Genomic DNA, 14,235 nt, shown 5'->3' on the forward strand with positions numbered 1-14,235 from the left:
GGTGACATGAGAGCCCTCGGTGGCTCCGTGCCGAGGGCGAGTTCCTGCACTGCTGGGGTTGAACAGGTGGGGCCTGGGGCTTTGGTCACTCCTGCAGAGCAGCTAGAAGGTTGCTGCAGGTCGGTGCGTTGCTGGCTGTAGTGTGAGATGGCGAGCAGGCTTGTGTCGGTGTTAGCAGGGCACCCCTGGGAGCTGGACATGGTTAAGTCACCGTCGTCACAGCTTCTCATTCCGCCCCTACAGCGGACAGTTCCCCAGGTGGCTCTGCCATCACAGGGCTCCTGGCTGGGGAGTTTGGTGGCCTCTGGAGGAAGATCCAGCTGCTTGCTCAGGGTGGGAGGGGGGCGGGGGCGGGCAGGGATTGCTGCCTGGCTCCCAGCTCCGGCAGCCGAGGAGGTGTTTGGGCAGCAGGAGAGCTCCGTGGCGTGGCTGCCCGCTGCTGCCGCCGCCTCCTCCCAGGGTCTGTGGCCGCGGAGCTGCTCCACACCCACCTAACAGCAGCGTAGATGTGAAACCTCGTTGTAGCCTGAGCTACAGCCCTCCAGGAGACCTCCTGCCCCGGCCGTGCCGGGCGAGGCGCTGCTTTATGGACAGGCGGCGGGTAGAGAGGGGTGAGGTGGTGGGAGGAGGCAGGAGGAAAAGGCGGTTGCATGCTCCAGCCCTCGCCACGCTCTGGGCTCTGACACGCCAAGCCAAGAGCCTCCCTCTGTTCGATGCTGCTCTGTCTCCTCTCTGCGTGCTCGGCAGCCCCAATCCCTCCAGGAGCAGCTGCGAGACGCAGGGCAGGGCTGCCAGGCAGCTCCTGGCTGCTCCGCTCCCCCGAGGGAGATCCTGCCGTCTCCTCGCTGGGTGTTTTGGGAAGTGGTTGTGTTCTCTATCAGGAAACACCAAGAAGTTGAAGTAAAAGCCTGAGAGGGACAGGAGGGAGTTTTGGCACAGCAGCAAAGCACAAAATAGATGCTTTTGCCTGCTGTCGTCAGGAATCTTCCGCTACAATCTGCTGTGCCGTCTGTCGGCGGTGGAACAGCTGGGGCGGCTTCATTCCCATTTGCTTCTTGAACTGCATCTGGCCACCAAGACCTCATTCTGTCCTTTGATTAAGAGGAAAGTTGTCTTGGGGTAGTGCAGCAAAGAGCTCCAGGCCCTTGACTCAATGGTTGCGTCAGTATTTAAAAACGGGTCACTTCAAGTACGACGGGATGAGGAGCAGCTGCTGCCCTGGCTGGGTCCTGTCTGAGCGAGGGGCAGTGCTGCCGAGGGGGCCAGGGGCTTTGCATGGGGCTATTTCTTGCCTTGCCAAGCTGGCCCTGCACTCGGGGCAACTCTGGGCACCGGTTTTTGGGCAGGAATGAAGCAGCAGCCCAGCACCCTCCTCCCAAGAGCTGCTCCCAAAGGAGCTGCCTGCTGCCTTCCGTGCTCAGTGCAGGCAGCTGGAAGCGTTTGCCAAACTGCTTTGTTTGAGGACTCTCAGGCAGGCTGGTGGCCCAGCTGCAGAGCCTGGGGGGCTGAGCTGGGGGACAGACAGGGCGGCTGTAGATGCAGGGAGATACAAAGCAGATACTCCCTGTGCTCCTCGGAGCGTGGGCTGCAGGTGAAATCCAGGCCAGGGAGGCTGGAGCCGATCAGAAGTGCGCTGGGACCGGGTGTTTTACAGCACTTCCCTCGCCCAGCACGTCCCTTGCAGACTCAGCCCGGGCCCATCCCCTCCTCCCACCCTGCAGCTCCCACTTTTCCAGCGTTTCTCCCCAGCAGCAGCCGGCCAAGCTGGGCTCAGCAGGACCCAACCCCTCGGTGGTTTCCTTGAGCCTGGACTAGTTACAGCAGGAGGCAGAGCCCGTTCTGTTTTCAGCACAACTGTTTATTGATAATCTTTGCTTATCCACTGTATGAATGTTACCAAACCGTAAGACAGTTACCAAGCCAGCCTGCTCCCTCGGGGTCTGCTTCCAGGTACTCGATGCGTGTAGAAATCATGCACTTCAGATATTCTGTAACAAGACAGGTGTAAAAAATATCTCGGATGTATTTGAAATCTCTGCCTGATCTTGCAATCTAATCACTGAAAAATCTGTAAAGAAGTCGGAGGGGAGCGGGGCTGCATTCCCTCCCGGGCGGGGCGCAGGGCCGAGCGCTCCCCAGGGCCGTGCTGAGGCCCCCGAGCGCGGCCGGTGGCGCAGGGGCAGCGCTGAGCACCCAGGACATGCTGTGCTTCACGCCTAGCACGTTCCAAACCCCACGGCAGCTCTGCACCCCCAAAGCCCCCAAACAAACCCCGGATGCTGGGCGGCTTCGGGAGAAGCGTCTTGCTTGCTGGGTGGGCAGGAGGGCTGCAGAATTAAACCCCCCCGGGCTTTGGAGACCTTTCCTCTGCTGTCAGGTACGCGTGAGCTGCCTCGGGTGCTTGCCCTGGCGCGAGGGAAGGAGAAGATGGAGCAGCAGAAGGCAGCTGACCTCCTTTCTTCCCCAAAGCCCTTCTCTGCCTTCCCAGAGTGTCCCTGCCCCTGCGGGGGATTCCCAGCTTGCGCTGTCAAAACTGAAGGTTGCGGGTAAAGCAGGGAGGGGATTCGGGCAATTGATGACGTCCTCGGTCAGATTAAAGAGCAGGACTTGGGCTTGTTAGTGCCTCGCTGGGGCTGGGGGCCCCTGCAGCTGCGAGGGCAGTCGGGGAGTGGGGTCTTCTCCCTGCCTGGGGGGGCAAAAAGGTTTCTCGAGGCTGGGGAGCTGTGGGCATGCGAGGGGGGAAGCAGGAGCCCCTGGGCTTGTGGCGCAAGAGCTCTCTGTGTGCAGAGTGTTGCCCTGCCTGCGCCGCCCTGCCTGCCCCAGCCCGGGGGGTGCGTTGTGCCCGCTGCAGCGTCTGTCTGTCCACCCAGGGACCGCAGCCGGGACGGGGGCAGGCTGAGTGCAGCCTTGGGCAGTTTGCCTGGTTTGCCGTTTTGGTGTGTGTGTGTGTGTTGTTCTGTTGATGACCACAACAAGTTTTACATTATTACATTCAAACAAACACCCTTGGTTTTGTTACTCTACTTCTGAACACTGCAAAACACAGTAGCAACATAACATGGACGAGAGTGGTGCTGCAGCTAACCACGGAGGGAAGGCGATGCGCTGTCGTGTTGGAAAATAATCCCTGAAGCCAACGATGGAAGGGGAGAGATGGGCGTTGATACACGTCGCAGTTTCCATTTACAAAGAGCCCCCGGGAGGGAGGACCTCGAGGCTGTGTGCTGGGAGGAAGCCTCCAGCGCGGTGCCGGCCCCGCGGCGTTGCCGAGCCGTCCCGGCCGCCCGCCCGCCGGCTGCCCTCGAACCCACCGCGCCCAGCGGCGCCGTCATCGTCCCGGCGCGAAGATGAAGTCGAGGGCTTGGCGCTCGGCGGCGGCGACGTTGGGGTGCCACAGGTCCACCATGAAAACTACGCGGGGCCCCTCCTCCGGCGGACCTGGGTGGGGGGCAAGCACAGGGTGAGGCTGGCTCTCGCCCCGATGCACGGGTGATGGGCTCCACCCCGGGGGGCTGCTGCCTGCACCCCGTACAACTCCAGTAAACACCCAAACTGCCGCTTACTGGGAGCCCAGTGCCTCCAGCAGCTGGCACAGGGCAGCGCCCTCCCTGCTGGGGCTCCGGGGCTGCTTCGTGCCCTCGGCCCCGAGGTTTCCCAGCGCAGGGCAGCAGCCGCGGCGCTGCGCTCGCCCTCCGTGCAGCTGCGTGGCGGAGCCGTGCAGGGAGCTGCTGCCGCTGCGCAATTCCAGCCTCCCCGGCCCCGCGGCGCCGCACCGAGCTGCGCCTCCCTGTTCCGCAGCAGGGTTGATGCGGGAGCAACAGCTTTTGTTCTCCCACTCCCTTCATGCGCTCCCCTGCGTGAGGCAGCTCCGCTTGAGGCTTTTATGCCATCGGTGACTAATGGCGGTTAATCCGGGAGAGCTGAAGCGGAACAGCCTCCATCAGTGACGGAGAGAGGCAACAAAACAGGCCGGCGTGAAGCTTTTCTCCCTGCGCAGGAGACAAAGGCACCTCCGGCACGTCAGTGCTGAGCTGCTGCCTTGCACCAGGGCCGCTGCCGCCAGCCAGGGCGGGAGGAGGCCGAGGCCGTCAGCACCAGAGCCTGAGCTGCTGCCGCAGCGGCGAGAGGATCGCCGGGCCCTGGGCTGCGCTGGCAGCACCGTGGCAAGCGAGTCAGGATGGGAGCGAGCCTTGGGGAGGCTGAGGAGGGGGCTCCGGGGCTCCACCACCTGCAGCAGCGGGGAGCATGGGTGAGGGACGAGCCCCACCAGGCCAGGAATGGGGCTGCTGTTGTGTCACCCCCCCAGCCCTGCAGGCAGGAGGAGGGACGGGGCACGGTCACCCGCGAGCTGCACCTCGCACTTACCTTCGTGGAACGCCGTGTGCAGGAAGGAGTCATCGAAGAGCAGGCAGCGGCCCTCAGCCCAGCACTGCGGCTCACCCCCCACCACCAGCTCACAGTTGCTGGGTGTCTTCAGACCTTCGGGCACAAAGAGAGAGAGGACAGGGAGGGTGAGGTGGTGCCACCGCACTCCCTGAGACGAGGGAGCAGCCCTGAAATGCGAACGGTGAGCTCCCTGCGAGCTCCCCCGCTGCTGCCCAGGGGTTGCTTCCCTCCGGAGACCAGCAGACGCTGCACCAGGCCCAGCACATGACAGGGTCCGGGGTTCAAAATGTGCCCGAAGCTGGTGCTGCATTCGCAGGCAGACACCGCTCAGCCCCTGCCTGCTCCCCTGCCTGCTCCCTCCTGCCCCCTCATCCCCAGCTGCTGCCGCGCACCCCCCTGAAGTCACTCGCTGTACCCCAATGCACCATGGGGACCCTCTTTTGACCCTGGAACACGGGGCACACGCAGGAAGCCAGTTCCCTGGTGCATTTTCCAGCTTCAGGACCAAAGGCAGAGCCCACAGCAGAGCTGCTGCTGTTCCCCTGCCTGCAGCAAGGCTGGGGCGGGAGGACACGCTGCACTGGGATCTGTGAAATGGGCCCCACTCCTGGCTCTGCCACAAGCTCCCCGTTTGCCCTGACATCGCTCGGCATCTGCCTCGTCGCTCCGTCCCCCACCCAAAATGCTGCCACATGGTGACCCGCCAGGCAGCTGCAAGGACAGAAATTCAGCGGGGGGGGTCGCAGGGAAGAGGCTCTGTGAAGGCTGAGTGAGGAAGGACAATCCTAGAAATAAAATGGGTCTTTTCCTAAAATAAAGGGTCAATCCCATCAGCCCCGGCATCGGGAATGTCACCCCCCGCAGTGCCAGGGACCGCTGGAGCTGGTGCAGAGCCAACCTGCCCCGAGGATGCAGCCGTGGGGGAGAAAGGGGTCAGGGCTCACACGGCTCACGGACAGCAGCGATGCAGCAAACGAGCAGGAACCAATCTCGCGGCGATGCTAAAACCAAGCGAGCGCAGCAGGGGCTCCCGGCCACCCGGCAGTGCCAAAAGCCGCTCTGATTTTCTGATGGGTGTCTCAAAGCCTACAAAACCCAGGTTTCCCTGCGCAATGGCCTCAACTGGAGACGCTCCCGCTGGAAAGGGGGAGCGGGGCATCTGGGGGAGAGGGGGGCCAGCAGCACCCAGCCCTTCCATCGCACCCGTGTCCCTTGGAGGGGCCGAGCTGGGGCCTGTGCTCAGGCTGGTGGGTGAGAGCACGAGGCACCTGCCGGGCACGGTGCTGGAGGGCCAGCGCCCGTGGAGCTGATGGCGCTGGAAAACACGGAAAGACAAGGGAATGACCCGCATGGCTTATCTCCCCGCTGCAGGGCCGGCCCCAGCTCCACGCTGCTGGGGCTGGGTGCTTTTGGGCCAGCCCAGACCTCTCCTCACTGGCCCCCTCCCAGGAACCGCTCTCAGCCCCTTGCAAGGGCAGCGTGTCCCCCCAGTGAGAGCGGGGAGCCGGTGGTGGGCTCTCCCCATGGCTCCCCAGGCCTGGAGAGCTCCCCGGATCAGCTCGGAAGACCGATTCCCGTTGGAAATAAATGGCCAGTCACCGCCTGAGCATGTTTACCCACGAGGAGTTGGCTGAACAAGCGCATTTGGTGTTTGCCAGCAGGGCCCGTGCGGTGCCTCCCCCGGCACGATCTGCGCCGCTTCCAGTGCAGTGAGTCCCGACCATCTGTGCCGCGTGGGCTCCCCCCGTCCCGGGTGCCTGCAGGGTAGGGGAGCACCGTGCTGCCAGCCCAGCGCTCACCCTGCCAAGAGGGGGGATACCCCAGCACCCCGCACCCCTGATTTCCACCAAAGCATCATCTTTGCTCTCATCTGCCTGTGTCACGCACAGGGCGCCCGAAATCCCGGGAGAGGGGGAGCTGCTGGAGGGGGGGCCCTGGGAGACAGCTCGGTCCCTGGAGCAGCACCCCAGGGCTGCCCCCGGCACCCAAGGGTGGGGAGGTGGGTGCTGCCTGCAGCGCGGGGGTTGTGCGGAGACCCCTGCGCAAAATCAGCCCTGTCTCTTGCACTGGTGGGAGGAGGAGGAGGAGGAGAAATGCTCCTGCCGCCGAGCTGGGGACCCCAGGGAGGTCGGGTACCGGGGGGGGACCAAGCACTGGCCTCTCCTGGGGAGGCTGCTGCCGCCAAAGCCCCAAAACCTCCCTCAGGCACCTGCGCTGGCCCCAGGGCCGCAATTAGTGGCTGAACTGGGAGACCATGGGGTGCCCTTTGCCGAGCTCCTGCACCCCCAGGTGTGGCCGCGGCCCCCCCCTTATCACCCGGGCAGGACGAAGCACCCCGCTGGGCACTTACCCAGGTGGCAGCGGATGCGGATGTTGGTGGGTCCATAGTGCTCGGCGATGACGGTGCCCGGGCTCAGCACGGAGATGCAGGCGTTCCCAAAGACATTGTTGCCAATGCAGGTGCGAAGGCTCCCGAGCAAGCGGTACGTCCGTGGGCATCGCCTGCAGTTCCTGGGCACGCACATGCCCTGGTTCACCAGGTAGAAGGTGAACCACTCCCCGCTGGGCGTGCTGTTCATTTTCCATCCTTGCGGGAGGCTGCAGTTTGAGAAAGCTTTGTAGAGGGTCTCAAACTCGCACAGGATGGTCTGGAAGTTGCGCTCCAGCAACTCCACGTCGTGCTTTTGAGCGTCCCGGGAGAAGTAGGGCATGGTCGGCAAGTCTGGCAAGAAGAAGACTTCTGGCTTCTGGATGGAGGGCCGGCTGTTGAGGTAGCGGCCCTGCTCGCGGATGCCCTTGTGGATCCTGCCCATGCCGGACCAGGAGTAGCGCTTGGCGTACTCCTGGAGGTTGTGGTAGAGTTTCTGGTTGAGGCCGTCGTGGTGCGTGCAGCGCACACACTCGGGCGAGTGGCAGTAGACGTACCCGTTCTGCACGCCGTTGGCCTCGGCGCTCTGCATCAGGGCGTTGACGGTGGTGTAGGCGCGGGGCTGCTCCCGCCCGACGTGGTAGCAGTACCACACGAAGAGGACCAGGAGGCAAGCGACGGCGGCCAGGGCGGTGGCGTCGCAGTCCCGGAAAGATTGGATGCCGGTGGCGATGAAATCCCGGAGTCCGTCCAGGGACCAGCTCCAGTCCAGCAGCCACTCCAAAGACATGGTGGTGCAGCAGTGGGGGGTGGGTGTGCACAGCGGGGCCCGGCGATCGGTCCTCGTGGTCCTCAGAGGCACCCACACCATGCAGCTGGGCCGGGGCGTGGGGGGGAAGGGGCTGCCATGGGGAAGCGGAGCTGCGGCTCTCCCCGGCGCACCCGGGAGCTCTGCATCGGCAGCGGCAGCTGGCAGCTCCCGGGGAGGCTGCCCGGGGGTCCCAGCGCCGCCGGTCAGCAGCGACGGGCACGGGGGGTCCCCGCCGGCGCTCCTGGGCCGATCATCCTGCGAGGCAGCGCTGGAGGGAGGCTCTGGGGAGAGAAACCCGGAGGTGTTAGGGAGGCAGTTTGCCCTTGGGGTCCCTGCGGGGCTCGGGGTGCAGCTGGGGCTGAAATTTGGCTGAGGTGGCAGCGGGGCAAAGCTGTGAGTAGACACTTAGGAGCCCTTTCTTGCAGTGCATCCATTTACCCCCTCGATCTAAATGCTCTGAAGTGTCTCTCCCTCCAGAGGCCGAGCTGTGGGCCCCAAGCCTGCCCGGGAGCCCAGCGCTGGGTCGGCCTGGCGAGGGCACGGTGGCCACAGTGGCGGAGGGGGTTGGCTTGTTTGAGTTCACCAACTCATCTGATTTCACCAGCCAGAGGTTACCGGCTCGCAGGTCACAGGAGCTGAGCAGCTCCCAGCCTCACCGCAATGCCCTGCCTGAGAAGCAGAGCCTGTCCTCCCTCCCCGGGCAGGGGACAAATCCGATACACGACCAGTGGCCACTGGCTGTCCCCTCCCTAGTGACCTCCAGGTGCCTCTGCCCTCCCTCACTGCCACAGCTCTTGGGAAAGCAGCTCGGTGAGAAGAGAAGATGCCCCAACTCCTCATAACCACAAGTGACGTTTGCTCGCCCCAAACGCCCCCCCTGAGCAGCGGGGCAGAGGGCAAGGCTGCGGGTGAGAAACGGAGGGGAGACACAAACCAGGTTGGGGAAGGACACCGAGAGCCTACAGCCCACTGCCAGCACCAGAGGAGAGCATGTAATTCCAGGTGTGCTACAACTCCCTGAAAGGAGGGTGCAGAGAGGGGGGATGAGTCTCTTGAGCCAAGGAACCAGCGCCAGGCCAAGAGGGAATGGCCTCAAGCTGCGCCAGGGCAGGGTCAGACTGGCTCTTAGGAAGGATTTCTTTGCAGAAGGGGTTGTTGGGCGTTGGAATGGGCTGCCCAGGGCAGGGGGGGAGTCCCCATCCCTGGAGGGGTTGAAGAGTCGGGTTGACCCAGCGCTGAGGGATCTGGTGGAGTTGGGAACGGTCAGTGTGAGGTTCATGGTTGGACTGGAGGAGATTCAAGGGCTTTTCCAACTGAGACAATTCTGGGATTTACAGCAGCTGAAGAGGAGTGTTGGCGGGTCAGGGCTCCACACCCTGCAGATGCCGGGGCTGGGCGGGGGGGGTCACAGCTCATCATGGAGCACGGAAAGCGGTGAAGGATAGAGGCTCTCACCCAATCTATCTGTGCCCAGACCGCAGCTCAGGGCAGGGGCTGTGGGGCAAACACTGTCTGGGAGGAGCGAAACAAGGCCGGTGCAGGTAAGGGGAGGGGAGATGCCGTAGGAGCTCCTCAGTAAGAGCACAGGGGGAGCAGGATGGGTTTACCAGGCAGGGAAGCCATCCAAACCCTTCCCAGCCCTCCCTGCCAAGGTCCTGCGGCCCGTTAATGAATGTGCAGTTCCCTACGGATGTGCTGGGACAGGCTGGGCAGGGCTGGGGACAGGCTTCAGGCAGCTTTCCCCCCCGGGGGGGACACCCGCACCTCCCTCCATCCCACTTCCTTATAGCACGTTGCCTGCATGCCCCAGCCCGGGATCTGCAATCCACGTGGCACGTCGCAGCTTCCTGGGAATTTTAAGATAAGTTTCCTCCATCCCCACTGGCTGGCATCCCTCCAGCCACGTCAACTTCTCCAGCCCGGGGGCCTCGCTGCAGACCCGGTGCCAGGGAGGGTTCCCCGAGCCTGGCACAACCTCCCCGTGCTCCTCCACGGTGCCGGAGCGTGGCCGGGCAGGCGGGCAGAGCCCTGGCGTGATCTGTATTCAGGGTGGCTCTCGCCCTGACAGCCAGGCTCGCAGGGAGCCGCCTCGGCGCAGCAGCCGACTGGCAAAGAGAGTGCACGGGGAGGGGGCAGAGCTGGGGGGTCCCAGAGCCTCGGGGTGCCCGAGCCGGAGTCTCTCACACCCCAGCACAGACATGGCCCTACTGCTGCCCCGGGGCTGCTCTCAACGCCTCAACAGGGGAAAATCAGGGGAAAAGCAGCATCGCAGCGGAAGGAGATGAAACCCCCCGCGCCCACGTTGCCCAGCCCTGGAGCCTTCGAGCCGCCGAGCCCCGCGGCTGCAGCGGGATGCTGGGGGCAGGGACCCTGCAGCCCCGACACAAACCTGCCCAAACCCACCTTCCGCAGGGCTCGTGCCAGCGGAGCAGGGCCCCAAACGCCGGCACCGCTGCCGGCAGGCGCTGGCGTGGCCGGGACCCGCTGCTGGGCCGGTTGTGCCGTTGTTCCTCCAGCCCCGGCGTGGCCGAGGTGGGCAGTGGCATAAAGCACCCCTGGCCTGAGAGCCAAGAAAAGGCTCCTCAGCTAATAAACCCCGTCGGAGCCAGCCCAGAGGGGTGGAAATCGATTCCACATCGCACTGAAGTTGTGCAGGACGTGGAGGCGAGCACCGTGCCAGGCAGCAGCGGCGTTACATAATGAAGGCAGCGAGGCTTCGATGCAGCAGAAAGTTGCATCCTGGCGGCTCCGCGGGGGCCCCCGGCGTCTCCCCGAGGAGGTGGGGTCCGCTGGGGATCCCCCAGGCCGTGGGCCTGGCGGTGACGGGGACGCGTGGCGGGGCCGTCCTTGGCTCGGCACCAGCGTCGTCGCCTTCGGCAGCGGCGCGGGGAGCGTTGGGGTGAGGCAGGAGCTACTCCGGAGCGTCACCCCGTCCTCCGGCAGTGCCACCCCGCCGCTGTCACCCGGTGTCACCGCTGTGGCCGCATCACCCGGGGCGGCCGCGCTGGTGTCACGTCACCCAGCGTGGCGGTGGCACCTGCCACCGCGGTGTCACCCGCTGCGGCCGTGTCCCCCCGGCCGATACCGAGCCACCGCACCCCCCCACCATCCTCCATCCCCACACCCCCCCCCACACCCCCCCCCGCGCCGTACGATGCGGTTCGGTGCGGTGCGACGCGGCGGTACCGACCTGCTCCCCGGGCCGGGCCGTGCGGGGCCGCCGCTCCGCGCCGTTCCGCGCCGTTCCGCGCCGCTCCGCTCGCCGCCCGCGGACCACAACTCCCAGCAGCCCGGGCAGGAGGGGCCCGCACCGCCCCCCACCCACCCACCCCCCCCCCCCGCCCGCCCGCCGCCGGGCCCGCAGCCTGCGGGGCCCCCCCCCAACCCCGGCGAGGCACCGCCCGCCCGCCCGCCCCTCGCCGCGGCCTCGGGGCGGGGCGGGAGGGAGGGGAGGGAGCAACGGGGCTGCGGCAGCGGGGAGGGGGGTCCTGGGGTTGGGGAGCAGGGGGAGGTGCGGGTCCCCCGGGTGACCATCCATCCCGGGTACGCACGAGAGGGGGGGGCGGGGGGGCCGGGGACAGAGTCATCCGCGGCTGCGGGAGCGTCCCGGGTACCCCGAGAAGACGGGGGGGGGGGCGGGGGGGGAAAAAATAGGAGGATATGGAGGGAAAAGCGGCTCCAAGGATCCGGGGCTGCAGCGGTCGGGGTGAAGCAGGGGCTGGCCCCGGGGGTGGGAGCACACAGGGGTGCAGGCACCCAGGGGATCGGCTCCAGGGATGCTGTCGGGGATGCAGCAGCTGGCCCAGGGGTGCGGGGGTACCGGCTGCAGGGGTACGGGCACTGGGGGTGCAGCCCCCGGGGTGCGGGGCACCCAGATGCCAGGGGATGCCTCCGCAAGGATGGGAGGGGGTGCTGCAGCACCTGGGGTGAGGGGAGGCTGTTGTCGGGGTGAAGGGGGGCTGTTCCCAAGGGTGCTGGATGCCGGGATGCGGGAGGTGTTGGCCTGGGGGCACCGGGGATGCAGACGGCTGGGAAGCACCCCCAGGGATGTGGGCACTCCCAGAAGTGTGTGAGCCCCCCCGTCCCCGCTCCCAGCCAGTTCCTGCCCCTCCGGTTGGGAAGGTCCCTCGGGTGGGTAAATGACGACCTGTGCTGGCGTCTCCCTTCCCCTCCCCGCTGCTCCCGGGCGCTTCCTCCCGCAGCCCTGGGCCGTGGCGGGGGCTGAGGGTCCTGGTCCGGGGCAGCTTCAGCTCCTGGGGTTTCCCTGGGAGCGGGGTTCAGCTCCTGGGGTTTCCCCGGCCGTGTCTGACAGCAGCACTGCAAGTGCAGCCCAAGGGGATTGACAAAACCTTCCCCTTCTAGGCTGAGCTTTGTGTGTGTCCAGGCTTGGGCCCCGTGGGAAAGAAGGGACCAGCTTTGCAGGTTGGCTGTGGAGGAAGTACAATTTTTAGCAGTTTGGGGTGTCCTTTAACAACACTTAAGTGCTGGTGGAGATACAGTTTGTGGAGAGCCTTTCTGCTTCCTGCTTGCTTGCTTTTTTTCCTCCCCAACCCATTTCCCCTTCACCTCAGCAAATACTGTCAAATCGGGGGGACCCAGGAGCCCCAAAGGTCCAGCCCTCCCTCCACTGCCCCTGGAAGGGTTCAAGGCCAGGTTGGACGGGGCTTTGGGCAACCTGGGCTGGTGGAAGGTGGCCCTGCCCGGGGCAGGGGCGGGGGACTGGATGGGCTTTAAGGTCCCTTCTGACCCAAACCAGTCTGGGATTCTTCGGTTCTGTGAGGAGCTGCTGGGCCGAGCTGAGTGCAGGCAGCACCCGGGTGCAGGCAGAGCCCTGGCAGCGCTGCCCTGCCCCGTGGCACGGTGCCACATGGAGCTGCGTGGGAAACGTGTGGTGTGGCGGCTCCCAGCGCCGGGGAAGCTCTGCCTTGGTTCGCAGGTTTTGCCACCCGGTGCCGGCGCGTCCTCCCCCGCCACGGCTCCAGCTGGCTGGGAGAGGTGAAACCAGGGCTGCTCCGCTCAGCCCCGCAGGTGTGTGCGCTTGTCCCGGAGCACCCTCAGCTGCTGCAGACGGAAGCTGCACCTTGTTTTCTCTCCTGGCACATTTTTGCCTCCTTGCTGCTCCCACGAGCACGTTCCCCATCCCGGTCCCCCCGCCGTTCGCTCCTGCAGGGCCCTGCCAGCGTGGTGTGTTGCAGAGTGGAAGGAGGGTGAGCTCTTTCCTTCCTGCTCTTTCCCAGACCCCCCTCAGCCTCAGCCCGCACCTCCTGCCTGCTCTTGGCAGGCAGCACATCGTCTGGCAGCAGTCACAGAGTGCTGGGCACCAGGCTCTGGACTCTCCCACCCTTTCTCCCCTCCGAACCCCTTCTGCTCCCTGCTGGGCCCCTCCAGTCCCTGCTCCCCAGCTCTGCCGCTCACCTCTCCTCTGCGGGATGAGCTGCCCCTCTCTTTCCTCTGCCTTTCAGATGTCACCCGGTGCTCTTCACCCTCCAGCACTGCCACCCCCTTCGCGATGCCGTGCCCGCACAGCACCCGCTCTGCTCTGCGGCTTTCCTGCTCTGGGGAGAGGAGGGGGAGCTGGAGATCTGAAGGGCTGGGGTCTCACCCTGCCTCCCTGCTGCCCGTCTCCCCAGTAACATGAAGCCCACCACAGGCAGCACAGAGGCTTCTGGCAACACGTCCTGCGCCTGCCCCAGGCGGGGGGTGCAGGGACCTGACACCTCTGCCCTGTGCTCTTCTGAGGGGCTGGTGGGGGTGCAGTGAGGGTTAATCCTGCTGCCACCATCCTCCTGGGTTTGTGCTGCGCAGGACCCTCCTCTGCTTTGGCCTGGGGAGCTCAGGGGAGATGTCGTTGGCTGTGATCCCCTGGAGCGCTGCAGGTAAGACCCCCACCCATGGGGAGCACCCCGAGCACCCACCCCATAGCCCCTGCCTCACTGGTGCTGCGGGTGGGAGGTGTGAGGGAGGGTGACGGGGCTGGGGGCAGGGACAGCGAGGGTCTGGCAGGGACCAGGCAGGCAGCAGGAGCAGGCAGAAGTGCTGGGCACAGCCCTGGGGTGTGCTGGGCACAGCTTTGCCAGCGACAGCCTGGGGGGAGCCCTGGCTGCGTGGCAGCCTCCTGCCTCCCCCCGTTCCTTCTCCCTTTTCCCCAGACGTACTCCTGGGGCAGACACGGCCCCGAGTCCTCCCCCCGCGCCGCTGCCAGGACGCGGCTGCAGCCAAAACGGCGCTTGTGTTCTGCCAGGGCCAGGATTTCCCGGAGCGTTTAGGCTGGAGCTGGGATGGTGCTCCCGGAGGGGCCCTCCCCAGGCTGGGGGCACCCGCACCGTGCCGGCTCCCCGAGTCCCCTCAGCCCAGCCTGTGGCCGGGCGATGCGTGAGAGCCTCTGAGCGTTATCCCTCTGCCCCGCCAGCCCCCCCCCGCCAGCCCCTGAGCCCCCCGCCAGCCCCTGAGTCCCCCACTCTTTGCTCTTTAATCATATCCCACCTTGCTGCTCTTTTCCCACCACTGCAAGGTGCCAGCGCTGGCCTTGGGGCTCTGTCACCACTGACACCAGTGACCGTGGGCCGGTTTCTGCCTCCTGGTGCTGAGCAGAGCCCTTAGCAGAGCCAGGGGATGCTGGGGGCTGGGGGCCCCTCCATCCTCAGCACGGCTCCCCCAAAACACATTTGGC

At 65.6% G+C, this 14,235-nt stretch overlaps 1 protein-coding gene across 1 annotated transcript; it reads right to left on the reverse strand.

The window, feature by feature from the left end:
- Positions 1 to 1,837: 1,837 nt before the first annotated feature.
- Positions 1,838 to 10,875, reverse strand: ASPHD2 (aspartate beta-hydroxylase domain containing 2). Its single transcript, XM_074844449.1, has 4 exons — positions 10,756 to 10,875; positions 6,737 to 7,846; positions 4,366 to 4,479; positions 1,838 to 3,438 (listed from the first exon to the last, which is right to left on the reverse strand). The coding sequence occupies exons 2-4, from the start codon at positions 7,623 to 7,625 to the stop codon at positions 3,329 to 3,331; spliced, it is 1,113 nt and encodes a 370-aa protein (XP_074700550.1). The 5' UTR covers positions 7,626 to 7,846; positions 10,756 to 10,875; the 3' UTR covers positions 1,838 to 3,328.
- Between the last annotated feature and the right edge of the window lie 3,360 nt (positions 10,876 to 14,235).

Source organism: Strix aluco, chromosome 18 (genome assembly GCF_031877795.1).
Source record: "Strix aluco isolate bStrAlu1 chromosome 18, bStrAlu1.hap1, whole genome shotgun sequence".
NCBI classification, from domain to species: Eukaryota; Metazoa; Chordata; class Aves; order Strigiformes; family Strigidae; genus Strix; species Strix aluco.